The sequence below is a fragment of the Rhinichthys klamathensis genome, unplaced genomic scaffold, assembly GCF_029890125.1.
Source record: "Rhinichthys klamathensis goyatoka isolate OS25496 unplaced genomic scaffold, OSU_Roscu_1.1 h1tg000003l_1, whole genome shotgun sequence".
NCBI lineage: Eukaryota > Metazoa > Chordata > Actinopteri > Cypriniformes > Leuciscidae > Rhinichthys > Rhinichthys klamathensis.
In genome coordinates, this window is record NW_026606556.1 from 4973438 (window position 1) to 4988421 (window position 14984).

A 14984-nucleotide genomic window follows, 5' to 3' on the forward strand; every position below is an offset into this window, starting at 1 on the left:
ATAGACTTGAAAATAATGTTGGCGTTAGTGGAATTGCATTAACATGGTTTAAATCATACTTATCTGACCATTATCAGTTTGTAGCAGTAAATTAAGAGATGTCTTATCGATTACAAGTTCAGAATAGAGTGCCACAAGGCTCAGTACTAGGACCGTGGATGTTCACTTGCTTTAATTCATAGACAGTTGGAAAAGTTTTTGGGGCAGACCTGACCTGTTGAAAAGAGATGGTATTCATCCCTCCTGGGATGGTGCTGCTCTTCACTCTAGTAATATGGCACATATTCTTATAGCTCAAACATGAATTGAGGCTCAGGTCAGGAAACAGACAGACTGGCTAAACCGACCGTCTGCTAGCTAAACATGAGCCTTGTCTGGGGGAGGTGTTGCTGTAATTTATAGTAAAATCTTCAGAATTACTGAGAAGTCTTGTTTTAAATATAATTATTTTGAAGTGTTGGTGCTTAATGTAACACTATCTAGTGTAAATGATAAATCACATTTGAGATTTGTGCTGGCTAGGTATACAGGTCACCAGGGCACCATACTCAAATAATTTGCTGATTTTCTATCAGAGTTAGTATTGGCTGCAGATAAAGTCCTAATTGTTGGTGATTTTAATATACATGTAGATAACGAAAAAGATGCATTGGGATTGTCATTTAAAGACATTCTGAACTCTATTGGCGTTAGACAACACGTGTCAGGGCCTATTCATTTTCGTAATCATACTCTAGATCTAATACTATCACATGTAATCAATGTTGATGCCGCTGAAATTCTACAGCAGAGCGATGACATCTCAGATTATTATCTGGTCTTGTGTATTCTCCATCTAGCCAAGGATGCAAAGCCGACTCCGGGTTACAAATATGTTAGACCTATCACTTCTGCTATATTGTTAAAAGTGCTATAAAAATGAAGGTTCAAACATTCCGACACGCAAAGTGAAGCATCCACATGACTGGAAAGAATAGGCCCGAATGAGAGATGTGGGGAGGAGTGAAGGAGTGCAGACAAGACAGACAGTTCTCTCTTCTCGTAGTGGATCAGAATTGCGAGATCAAAGGCAGATATCTCGTGATACACACTCATGCACGGTGTTGCTAACAAACTGGTTATAATTTAAGTTCTGTTGCTTTTATATGAAAATAAATGTGATGAACAAGACACCAAAAGTACTTGTTGTCTAATTCCATTTGAAAGACGTGTTTATCAATAATTTTTGCTTTAATACGGACATGTTTTTATATATTTTTATAAATATGACAACAATCACATATCCCATGGAGAGATAGCACTCTCAGACAGATTAGGAATATTCACACATAATTTATACACATAAAAACATGATATCAGATATACAATATGAAATCAGATATGATATATATAAAAAAAGTAGCCCATGTTTACTCACCCTTAAGTCATCCTAAGTGTATATGACATTCTTCTTTCAGACAAATTGCTTTATAGGCTTAAGTCGAATTCGTATGGTTGTTTTGCCGGAAGCTATTTTACTTTATAAAGTTATAAACATGAATATTTGTCTTACACTCGTCGCTTCGCTTCAGAAGGCCTTTATTAACCCCCCAGAGCAGTGTGGAGCACTTTTATCATGGATGCACTTTTATGGACTTCAAAACAGAAACAACCATTCACTGCCATTATAAAGCTTGGAAGAGCCAGGACATTTTTTTTTAATATACCTCCGTTTGTATTCGTCTGAAAGAAGAATGTCATATACACCTAGGATGGCTTGAGGGCGATTAATCATGGGCTAATTTTCATTTTTGAGTGAACTATCCCTTTAAGATATATAAAGTCTTTGGTATTCCTGTGCGGCCACTCCTGTAGTTCCTCCATGCCGGCAGGTGGCAGTAACGCGTTGCTGCACTCAGACGTTGGCGCAGACGCGAGCTGAATGCATACGTTCCACAGGAAGCAGCGCTGGACTGGACTACACTTAACTATACAACAGGCAGCAAAAACGACTTCAGGCTGGGCAACGATACGCTACCACGGAGAAGAAAACTCCATCCACCCAGGGGGAAAGTCGAGAAGGAGGGGAGGCCCTGCAACACCGGAGGTGAGTCAAAGCGCAGTTTTGGCGCTCAATGAGGGCTTTTTCTGTCTTTTTAACACAGGCCGCACTGACAGCTAGTTGCAGCATATGTAAGTTACCCTGCTAGCGACGCGACGCAACAAACCAGAACGCTCTAATTATAACGCACGGAGCTAATTCGTGATTCTTACACACTTTAAGTTACAGCTTGGTTGTTTACACGCGTTTCAGTTTGACGCGTCACGTTTCGGTTTGACGCGCGGCGTCACGTTGCCTGCTTGCAATGTTGACGTTAGCGTTATTGCGCACTTGTTCGGCGCAGCTCGTTGGTTTAACCGCAACACAGGAGAAAAAGCAGCGCGGCTTGAAGGGTTTAAACTCCTTTCGATGAACACAAAGCACTTTGTGTGTTAGTTAAACCTCCGGGGATCAAACACCCATGAAGACATCAGGCCCGTGTGACGATATTTTGCAACATCGCTAGCGCACTGACAGCAGCTGTGAGAAGTACTGTGACGTTTGTAGATACATATTTTTTTCTTCATAAACTTTGAACTTTGTTTGCGAGAACAACGGTTGATGCTTTGTTAACGTTAGCGTTTTTTATAGTGACATATCCCTTGCATTAAATATAACACTTCTGGTTATGGAAGCTGGACGAATTGAAAGTGAAACATCCCAACCTTTTAGTTCTATGTAACGTTACTGTAGCTTGAAATCTTCTGGTCTAAAAGGGATAGTTCACCCAAAATTGAGTGTATGGTGAAAAATGTCTTTCAATTAAAATATCTTTATTTGTGTTTCGAAGATGAACGAAACTCTTATGGGTTTGGCACGATATGAGGGTGAGTAAATGATTATAGAAATTTCAATTAAGAGAGAAATATTCCTTTAATATGACACTGGATCATGGATGATGTATTACAGAAACATCCCAATGCTTTAGTCCCGTCTCATCTACCTTGAAAATTTAGTGTTAGTTCATCTAAAAATAAGTATATCATCATTTACTCACCCTCATGTCGTTCCAAACTCTTTGGAAAACCAAATGAAGATATATAATGAAACCTGAGAGATTTTTGTCCCTCCATTCCACTAAAATTACAAAACGTTTATAAAGCAATAGAGAACACAAGCAATTGCGGTTGAGCTTCTGGTTTCCATATTTGATATGCTCTATGTATGTGCATGCATAGATCAATGTTTATATTTGAATAAAAGCCTAAAATAAATCTCTTCATCACATAAAGAAAGTCAGACTTTGATTAAATCGCTCTAGTCCTTTCTTTTACTATCTATTTTTTGAAGCGTCATCGATTTGGACAGAAATCTCTCAGATTTTACTAAAAATACCTTTATTTGTGCTTCAAAGATGAACAAAAGTCTCATGGGTTTGGAACGACCTGAGGGTGAGTAATTAATGACACAAAGTTAATTTTCGGGTGAACGAACCCTTTAAAGGATCACCCAGAAATGAAACTATAAATTAAAAGCCTAAATTCAATCTGTTCCTCATATAAAGCGATCGTGTCTTTTCAGAAATTTCACCTAAACTGTGCAATTCACATGGATTAGTTTTACGATCTCTTTATGAACTTTTTGAAGCGTCAGAGTGGTAGTTGCGCAGCTGTCAATGGAGGGACAGAAATCTCTTAGATTTCATTAAAAAGATGAACAAAACTCTTTGAACGACATGAGTGTCAGTAATGAATCACATAATTTTTTATTTGAACTAACCATTTAACTTCTAGGATCGGATGTTTATGTAATACAGCGATTTTATTTATTTAAAATTTATTTCTAAAGTGCTCTTCATCATTAAAGTTGTACATGACAATAATAACTAGATATACACATTAAATCGCTCTTATTATTTAACAAAATATATATATTTTTTTTTAATTCTCAGCTACCATGGTGGGTGAGCGCCGCAACGGCAACCTTCTGGTCCAGCTGGGCCCGAAGCTGCAGGCTTACCCAGAGGAGCTGATCCGCCAGAGGAGGACTCACGACGGGCAGACGGAGTATCTGATTCGCTGGAGTCTCCTGGCCGTGGAGGACAGCAGCGGTTCCGGCGGCAGCAATGAGGCTAGCGGCGGCGGCAGCAGTAGTTCAGGCGTCGGCGGCTCCAGTGGCTCCACTTCAGGAGAGAGCAAGACCGAAAGCATCCTCATGTGGATGTCCACTGAAGACGTGTACGCCAACTGCCCCACTCTGCTCGGCAAGCGCAAGGCCGACTCCCAGAGGCCTTTGCAGGAGGAAGAGGAGCGGCCCAGCGGCCAGTTCCCCACAGACGTCACCTTTGATGAGGGCGAGCTGTTGGACATGAAAGACGACGTGAAGAATCTCGTCCGCCGAGCCCGGAAGCAAATGGCCAAGAACAGCGACTTCGGGATAAGCATCACGCACACCATCCACGTGTTGAGCGCGTACGCTAGCATCGGCTCTCTGGTGGGAGTCTTCAAGGAGACCGGTGCTCTCGACCTGCTCATGGAACTGCTCTGCAACAAGGAGCGACAGAACAGACGCAGCGCCGGCAAGATGTTGCGAGCCCTGGCTTCTCACGATGCGGGTGAGTCCCGCGTTCTGTGGTCTGGTTTCTGTATTTAAATCTATCAATCTCTAAATGATCTCATGTCTATTGGCTATGATCTTTTGCTGCATCTGAGGAACCATTTTGGAGTTGCTGTTTCCAGCGGTTTAAAGTAAAACTCTCACTTCCTATGGTATTTCCCCCTGAATGAAAAAAAGTAACACTTTCCTTAAACTCCTTACTATTGTACTCGATTAAGATCTAAAAAGTTTAATCAATTTTATTTTAAATAGCCTAGGAAAACTTTCTCTTAATATCGTATTTGTCTAATATTGCATTATTTGCTTAATTTTAGCATTACACCCATCACATTTTTCAGTAAACAACCTTTAAATATTTGTTAGTTATTTTACAGCTGTGTGTGTGTTCAATATTGACTTGAAGCAAACTCTATTCCAAACAAAGACGGTTGTTTGCGAAAAAGCAGCGTTTCCTTGTCTAGTTTAATTTATTCAGTAAATTTGTTTCCGTTGTAGTTTATTTGCATGTCTTCTTTCTCAAGTGCTCAATATGGATTATATATACAATGGAAATAGATCTCTGTAATCACATTTATAAATTAGCATATCTAAATTATACATAAACATTTTGAAACTGACTAAAAATAAAAAGTATTTTTATTATTTATTTGTTTATCCTTTAAATAATTAGTCTGTGTAATAATACCTGTTATTCTTGTAGCATTTAAGAACAAATAGGTAGTAACACTGGATTTTAAGCATGTAAAATAAGCGTATAAAAATATTTTTGATTTAATGAAGAGAACAAAAACAGTAGCCTATAGGAGGTCTTGCTCCTTGGTTTGAATAAACAATAGAAGTAAGTATAAAATAAAAATATAACCACGGAGTAAAATCGTAACTACGTTCAGAGTCAGTGTTAAATAAACTTTAATTGAATTCATTTGAATTATATATTCTTGTTTTTCTTGTATTGATGCAAACTTGCCAAAACAAGGAGTGTCCTCCATGTTTGATTCCAAGCCAAGAGGTCAATCTGTCTTTTCGCTCTACGAGTTTGAAACATTTACGTGTGTTGCTCTCTCGTAGTCATGTGCATATGGATTGTATTGAATAGAGCGCAAAGCCTAAGGTGAACCTTTAAGTAAAGACTCTGTATTGACTTTAGACCACAGCACAAGTTTGATGAAGCCACAGATTGCCGTCAGTGTGAGATATTGGGTATTGTGAGTCATCAGTGAAGGGCAGAGACAGTGGGCTGTGTCACAGCGCTCTCTGCTTTCACTGTTGGCAGTGTCTAAAAGGACCCTACAGGACTATGAAACTGTATTTTTCAGCATGGGTTCGATTGAACTCTTTTGTCATGCTCCAAAATTTTGAGAAAGCTTCTGTTTTAGAGCTTTGTCTAAAAAGTAGTGCTAGTGAACTTGTGATGTTAATAAAACTTAGAGTGGCAAAGTCTGATGCTACTTTTACTATGATTTTTTTTTGATAATTCCTTTTTTGGAAGGGGAAATGTTGTAATGGACCCCTTGCGAAGGGGGGCTTTCCAGTTCCTCCTCTCATTCCTTTGACTCTTATTCACAGGATATACTTATTCATCTCTAGTTCCTCTGAATAGGGTGAGGCATTTGAGTCATTCACTCCTCCACAAGGAGAAGACCACAGGCATGTGGCTCTGGCTCATGTTTAGCCGGGTTCTCCCTGTGCATGTGGTTAGTAACACAATATTCATGAGATATTAGCGATATTTATATATGAATAATATAAATATTTGTAGAAAAAGGTTCCTCTGTGTGTATATGTGTGTGTGTGTGTATTCCCTAGTATATTTCCTGTCTGCCATTGCTTAGAAAAAAGGTAGTCCCACCCCAGAATCCAGGACAGTGGTTGAGCAAGAATTTGGATTGCCAGACCCGTCAAATAAACAGAGCAATGTTTAGATAGCGCTGTTTTTTACATACTACTGTTACCTAATGTTATTTAACATCAAAATTACTATGACTAGTGGCCCACATTATTTCTTGTAGTAGAATTGTAAGGAAGTAGGCTAGCGTTAATGCAGTGTTATACTGAAGCTTTGCAGTCTTAAGCAGAACTTACATGAAGGTGCTTTGACTCTGTTTTTGCAGAAAAGGGTTTCTGAGAATAGTGAGGAATCAGCACAATATCTGCTCAGTCATTTTGCTGTGGGTGAGATGTGGGTGTTTTTCTGTTATTTGTCTGACTTTGTTTTGCGTTATACCTGTCTTTTATCTAGTTGCTTAACACCAGTCAAACCTCTTAAAGAAATGTTAAAATTTAGTTTTAGAAAAGACTATTTATTAGGGGTGTGATGAGACATTTATCACACGAGATTGAGTTCACGAGACGAGATTTTTGCACTATTTTATTGAAATCCCCAATGACAAATTTCATGACTGGAAAAATATTCTGCAGGTGCATTTTGAAATGTTTTAACTAATAATCTTGTAATGAATGTCATTTCGGTTCCATTAAATGAGTATGAATTATCAAATGCATTGAAAGACAACAATATAAAAGCACTGTAAAAGCTTTTGCGACAAACTCAACTGACTGGCTTTTCTCCTGTATGATTTCTGTATGTTTGTCTAAAGTCTCGCAGAAAGTTTTAAAATGACTGATTTGATCTTTTAGTCTGTGTGTTTTAAATGTTACTCAAACATTTATTCACTTTAGCATGTAGGTTGGTTGTATGTGGGAATTTCCCGTTTTCAAAATACCTAAATGCGCGTCAGGAGCAGCGCTGGTCAGCATTCCACAGCGCGAGGAAGCCGCGGGGAAATAAAATCAGCGAGTCACGCATTGAATCAATGCCATATTGGTCTCTAATAAGTGCATCACCTTTAGCGTTACCCATGCGACACATTCCTGCTCAGCTGAGCCTTGAAAAGTGGAACTCAAAGTTAAAAATAATTAACACCTTGTTTCATTACATCTATTTTAATGAATCAGCTTTTTTGAACGTGTTCGTTGAATGAACGAATGACTCACTCAAAGCCCGTTGTTGTAACAGTGTGCGCGCTGAGTGAAAGCCTTTCAATGCGCATACAGGGATCTCCCAGTCGCGGCAAGTTAAAGTTCACGTTAAAGTTTCAAATTAATATGAAAATCGATTCAGAATTGGTGAATCGATTTTTTCAACACAGCCCTAGTCTCTTCTGTACGGAGCCCGGGAAGTCACCTGTGGGGGAAAAAAAAACAATCCGAGGCGACGGTTTTGCAATCCGTCCCCTCAGTTTATAAACTGTACTCACGAATTCTTAAACTGTTCCCTCGGTTTAACAATTCGTGCCCACGGATTAATAAACCGTACCCACGAGTTCCTAATCCGTGCTCTCAGATTTGTAAACCGTGCCCTCAGTTTTTGCAATCTGTACCCACAAATTCATAAACCGTGCCCACGCTTTCGCAATCCGTACTCGCGGGTTTGTAATCCGTACTCACGGGTTTGTAATCCGTACTCACGGGTTTGTGGCTCGTCCCCCAGAGTGTGCCGCGTGATTCAACCAGGCCTCCTGTTTAGATGCGGGATGCATTGCATTGTTTTTAAACCCCTTTTTTTTAAATGGATAATTTCTTGCATTTTCTAAATAAAAAAAACATTTAGGCTACTTTTATCTTTAAAGTCCATTTTTTAGAGGAAAAAGCTCAGTAGGCCTATAGTAAGCGAAAATAATAATAATAATAATAATAATAATAATAATAATAACACAGTTCAAAAACTGTAAAAGATTTGGTTATAAGTTATAAATTATTTTATGTTAGGCTAAACATATTACTGTCTTCGGTGAACTCATTCATAGTAATAAACGCAAATAATAATTAGCTATCAAAATCCATTTAGGCTACATAGGCCTATTTAGAAGACGCTTTTATCCAAAAAAAAAAAAAAAGAAAAAAAAAAAGAACAAAGCAATTCGTCAAATGTCAGTCTTAGACAATAATAATGGGCTAAGATTATAACAAACAAACACAGGTTTTTAACGCATATCCAAGTGTTTGTGTGGAGTGCACTGTTTGTGCACTGAGCCGCGGCCGCAAACGCTTGCATATGATGTTCCTATCAACAGTGGAACAATTTAAAATAATCTAGCATTTCTGGTCATACAGAAAAAATACATTATACATAATACATTATTTGCAACTACTTTTATTTGTGTAAACTCACAATAACAAGAAAACGTTGTGTATTTGTAAAATAAAATAAAACAATCAGGCGCGCTTTCATGATCTCCGGAGCGCGTCTCATAAATGAACTGAAACAAAAGCCTATATAAAGCTTGAAATGTCCACTTTTAAACGAACAAATTCGAATCGAAAGCAAATACCGTCTGATTATACAATCCGAAAGCTGCATTTCTCTAAAGGTGCATCCTTTACAGCGGAGATGGAGATATGTTTAGCCCGTCACTAGAAAACTGTTCATTTAAACAATAAAAATCCATCGTTATTTTTCAGAAACATTTATTATGATTAGCCTATAAATCACCTATAAATCATCTCTCTTTATGGTTCCAGAGACATGCTCTTCTCATTTAGCACTGCGGGCAAAATATAGTTTTTAGAAAGTAAAATCCATTTTTTTTCCATATTAATTTGCGAAAATTTTAAATGTTTAATAAAGGCAAAAAGTCAATGGTATTTATTTTTTGTGCACAAACACTTGGATATGCGTCAAAATCTTGTGTTTATTTGTGATAATCTCAGCCCTGTATTATTGTCTAACCTGTATTATGACTGACATTTGACGAATTGCTTTGTTTCTTTTTTTTTGATAAAAGCGTCTTATATCTAAATATGTAGCCTAAATGTAATAATAATAGCCTAATTATTATTATTAGGCCTATTATTTGCGTTTATAACTTTAAATGAGTTCACTTAAGACAGGAATATGTTAATCATAAAACAATTTATGAATGTTTTATTTTTATAGGCCTATAACTTTGTGTTTGTGTTATATATATATATATATATATATATTTTTTTTTTTTTTTTGTATGTGAAGTCCTTTTAAAAACAATGCATCCCGCATCTAAACAGGAGGCCTGGTTGAATCACGCGGCACACTCTGGGGGACGAGCCACAAACCCGTGAGTACGGATTACAAACCCGTGAGTACGGATTACAAACCCGCGAGTACGGATTGCGAAAGCGTGGGCACGGTTTATGAATTTGTGGGTACAGATTGCAAAAACTGAAGGCACGGTTTACAAATCTGAGAGCACGGATTGGGAACTCGAGGGTACGGTTTATTAATCCGTGGGCACGAATTGTTAAACCGAGGGAACAGTTTAAGAATTCGTGAGTACAGTTTATAAACTGAGGGGACGGATTGCAAAACCGTCGCCTCGGATTGTTTTTTTTTCCCCCACAGGTGACTTCCCGGGCTCCGTACTTCTGTCTCGCATCCGCGCTCTTGCTTGCGCGCTCAAATCCCGGGAGTTTGAACTAATTTGCGAGCATCAGGGAGCCGCTATCAATATGCGGGTGACTCCCAGAACTTCCGGGAGACTTGGGATGTCTGTATTTTGCGTCTCGAGCATCAGGTTGCGCAATCAGTTCGCTCGCAACATAAGTGATGGATTAAAATAGTGCTACCGCAGAAATATTAAATTAAAACGGTCTTTACAAAGCGAAGCACTAAATATAAAGGCAGTTAATAACAGCAGCAGTAAAATATTGTTTTTTAGTCACTGTACTCAGTGGTTTTCAGCGAATGTTTGTGCACTAATGCATCATTTTTCCTGTCCTTTTAATCAAGCCTGTTAGCTTGCAGCGTACCTCCATTACGTTCTCTTTATATAGCATTTGTCTACTATTAAGTTTTAATTGTTTTTCAAATGCGATCTACTGCGGCTCTATGTTCACATGCTTGTTTTGAGTCTTTCTATATTTATTTTTACAAATTATCCTTATAATTCAATTAATTTTAAATAAAAATTAAATGAATTATATATTTTAGATGTTTTTAGTTTATATCTTCACATCTGAACAACATGTCTGTAAATTTGTTTTAACAAAAATTGTGTTAAAACAATATGTTGGATATAAATGTTTTTTTTTTTTTTACATTAATCATGGTTGTCAACTTGCCATCAGCAATTATCATTAAACACAATGCAAATATTGATATTTGTAAAACTCAATGTGTGGCTTTTGCACTTTTTAAAGTACACTTTTACACATAAATATCCTAATTTAGGGTTTTAGGTAACACTTTATTTTACGCTGTCCTTGTTACATATGTTACATGTACTTACTGTAGTAATTAGTGCTGCCGCGATTAGTCGACTTAGTCGACGTAATCGACCATGCAAATTAGTTGACGGCAATTTTTTTAGTCGACGTGTCTTTTACTATTGACCGCTATTTATTTTTGGTCTCCCGTCACAAACGGCTCACTGTAATTCACCTCCACACACCAGTCTGTGCGCCGTGCGCGCCCTGCTGGTTTATCTGCTATCATTTTCCTTCACGTTCCCGCCCGCCTTCACTGCTTTGATATGAAAAATTGCGGAGGCAGGTGACGGAGCTTTCACAGTGGGCTCGTTTGCTGCGGTCCGAGTCCGAGCGCGAGCGCGATTGTTCCCGGCGCCCTCCGCAGCGTTGGTCTGGTTTCACACTCAATTCTATCGAACCCTGTTGAGTTTGTGTGCATCTTATGCCATCGCAAACGTGCACGGCGCATGATAGAAAACAGAACGCGGGTCAATATTGTGTCTTTCAAACGGACTCTTTTGAGGAGACAGTGGATTTCCAAATGTGTTGCCCTGATTCCACGCGCAATGCTCGAATACACTGCAGGCTCAACTCTCACGTATCCAAGGTAAATCAACACTATCATCCCTTACATGTGTTTTATTTAACTAAATGCATCATAATCTGCTAAAACGCATGGGCAGGTTACTTATGTTCCTGAACAAGCGGGTACCCGAGTCCGTGTTGCTTTCACATTCACGCGAACCGCGGCACGGCCCGCCATGCACGCAAGTGTAAACGCGAGCTACATAACTGCGTGCCTGCCTGCTTTCAGAGCGACTCATTATTAGGCAGAGCTAAGAGTAGTGGGCTAGTCCAGACTCTTTCAATTCCAATTTATTTGTATAGCGCTTTTCACAGAAAATGCATTGCATCTACTTTACTATTCAGAGTGATGTAATCAGTTATGCTTTTCAGAAATGTACATAAATTAATACATTATTAGCTTACTGTACATTTTTTAAGGCAGAACAAAGAGCTAATTTAAGTAATACATACATGTTTGTCATTAGAGGATTAGATTAGGACTCTGACTAATGGTATAGCCTAATGGAAATGCAGATACTTAATGTTTAGATTGTTAATACATAATGTTTTTGAACAGGTGACATTTTATGTTTTGGCCCTTCAGTTGAGTTCAAAATAAAATGGACACTACGAAATAAGCACTTTTTTTTTTTTTTTATTAGTCGTTTAGATTAGTCGACTAATCGAAAAATTAGTCGTTACAAAATTAGTCGTTAGTGGCAGCACTAGTAGTAATAACAGTAAATTATGCATAATTACATGCAACTAACCCTCAACCTAATCCTACCCTATTCCTATAGTAAGTACATGTAGTTACTTAATATTACTCTGTACTTAAATATATAATTACACTGTAACAAGGACACCTTAAAATAAAGTGTAACCGGGTTTTATTTAGTCATAATAAACAAAAAATCTAATTGAATTTTTTATCGGATTAATCGATTAATCGGGGAAAAAAACAATCGTCCGATTAATCGATTATCAAAATAATCGTTAGTTGCAGCCCTATTAAATACACATACCTGTGTGTCAAAATGACCATGTATTTGCAAGTAAACAGTCATTTATGTCTTAGGTGGATGTAATCAGTTGAGAAAGAACTGAGAAATTGATAGAGAACAACACACAAGTATATTGGATCCGTGCTGCTGATCTTAAAGTGACAGTGTCCACATTTACCTGCTGTCATTATTAATGCTAATCAAACAACAAAAAAGAGAGAAAGTCTCTCACTGCTCTTACTTTTGTATCTCAATCACTTTAGTAATTGTAATAACTGTGTAAATTAAATATACATTTATTCTTAAGACTATGCATTGGTTTTTATACATTTGATTAGGCTACTTTATACATTTTATGTAGCCTAGTATTTCTTATTGTTAGTACTTGAGTTATTTTAAAATTGAGATTTCATTTATCACGTTTACTTGTCTTCAATAAGATTGAGAGTTTTTTTTAGGCTAGTATTGTGGCTAGTATTGTTTTTCTTTAAATGATATTGAAAATGGTGGTAAGAATTATGAAATCTCAATGGTATAAAAAAAATGTTGATATCATAACCTTATTTAAAGATTTTGGTCATATCGCCCACCTCTAAGCCCGGCCATGTGTAAATCAAATATTCATGCTCTATCCCATTTTTTCATGAATATATATATTTTTTAAAAAGGTCTCTTTTTTTGCTTCTTGTTTTTAAATGCCTCTTGTTTTAAGTCCCAGACTAAAGTGTCACAGTCATACCCATTTATTTTTTTCTTCAAACATACTGAAATTGCTTTCTTTTGTTTTGGTCTTGATGTGCATTTTTAGATTTGCAAAGTGTCTGGTTGTTACAGGCTTATGGTCGTTCCATTTGGCATATGGTGCATTAAACTCTATTGCTTTTGATTTGTTGTTGATTATTAACACTTACACTATAACAATAAGAATGAAGGTTCAGTAGTTAATATTAACTTAGTTTGAGACCTCCTTTAAGAAACTCGGTTGCCAAATTAAAACTGGATTACAATCATTGTGATATTTCATATACTCGAAGTCTAATGGGTATTCAGGGATTTGATTCCCAGTAAATGCTTGCATTAATAAATGTACACTTGTTATGCAGTGTTAGTCGCTTTGGATAAAAGTGTCTGCCAAATGTGTAATAAAAGTAAATAAAGACATTGTTGATAAGGATGATATTGTTTGACTTTCAGGGAGTCGTGCCTATGTGCTCCTGTCCCTCAGCCAGCAGGATGGCATCGAGCAGCACATGGACTTTGATAACCGCTACACCCTGCTGGAGCTTTTTGCAGAAACCACCTCCTCTGAGGAGCATGGCATCTCCTTTGAGGGCATCCATCTTCCCCAGGTGCTCATCTTCCTTTCCACTCTACTCTGAAATATGTCCAAACCACAGCGAGGTACCTCGTTGTCTGCTGTCTACACAGCTAACTTCCTTCTCAGGCAGCATCCTAACCGAAATTGATTAATCATTGGCAGCAACTTGTGCGACTTGAAATAGCGCTACTTCCATGAAGTGCACACTAGGATACAACACACAATTGATTGCAATAGAAGCTTTGAGAGAACCTTGCATTTTCATCAAAGTAAAAGTTTGATGGTTTAACATTTGAGAATCAAGAAATGAACACAGCCATAAATATTAGTATTGTAACTTTACAGTTGTAATGTAAAATTAAATTACTATTATAGCATTTTTCTAAATACTTATTATATTTTACTTAAATATTTTTTCAGTAGGGGTGTAAAGGTTCAAAATACTCGCGGTTTATCGCGGCCTTAGGGTCATGGTTTCGGGACCGTTCGGTATGTGCTATGTTTAGGGGGGAAAAGGACTACTGTCAAATAAAATTAAAGAAAATATGAACAAATAATCAAACTACTAGCAACAGCTATACTTACCAAAACGACAATGGTGACATACATTTTGTGTGAATTTGAATATTTGCGCACAAATCTTCTCGCAGCACGTGTGAGTTATTTCGTGTCTTGCGCTTGAATGGTGAAATTTGTTTATTTAAACATTAAACAAGGTTTTAAAAAATGGCTTAAATACGCTCATACGCTATCAACACCTGGTTGATGACGGCGTAAATGACTGGTCATATTAGAGCATCCAGAACTCGCATTGAACAAAGTTTAGGGAAGGCCAGAATGTGTACACATCGACAGAAACATACATTAGCCTAACTCTGTCAAACCGGTTTGTCAAACCGTAGTATAGATGCGTCGTCAGATTTGAGATGAACCGCAGTGCAAGTGCTGCTGAACCATGGCTGGAGAACGGTATTTATAAAAAAATATATATATAAATACCGAGAACCATTACACCTCTATTTTTCAGTGAGAAAAATAGAGGTGTAGCCTAGTATTTATAAAAAAAATTCAGGTTTGCTTTGCTTGTTTGAGCCTTTATTAATACTAATAATATTACCACATAAAAAAAGGCTCAAACAAGGAAAGCAAACCTGAATTTTTTTAAATCACATTTTAAACTTCAGTCACAATTGTTTATTTTTCCCCAAATCATGCAGTCTTACTTGTGGGTCATTGA

The 14984-nt window shown here is 37.5% G+C and overlaps 1 protein-coding gene across 4 annotated transcripts in view; it reads left to right on the forward strand.

The window, feature by feature from the left end:
* The first annotated feature begins 1939 nt into the window (after positions 1 to 1939).
* LOC130084438 (cullin-9) overlaps positions 1940 to 14984 on the forward strand; it is a 70427-nt gene continuing 57382 nt past the window's right edge. For 3 of the 4 annotated variants that reach the window (XM_056249878.1, XM_056249897.1, XM_056249886.1), the window contains exons 1-4: positions 1940 to 2086; positions 2871 to 2907; positions 3972 to 4634; positions 13624 to 13778. In XM_056249878.1, the coding sequence (XP_056105853.1) occupies positions 2871 to 2907; positions 3972 to 4634; positions 13624 to 13778 (855 nt within the window). In that variant the 5' untranslated portion in view covers positions 1940 to 2086. The remainder of the gene's footprint in view (positions 2087 to 2870; positions 2908 to 3971; positions 4635 to 13623; positions 13779 to 14984) is intronic. The other variant, XM_056249907.1, reaches the window with a different exon arrangement.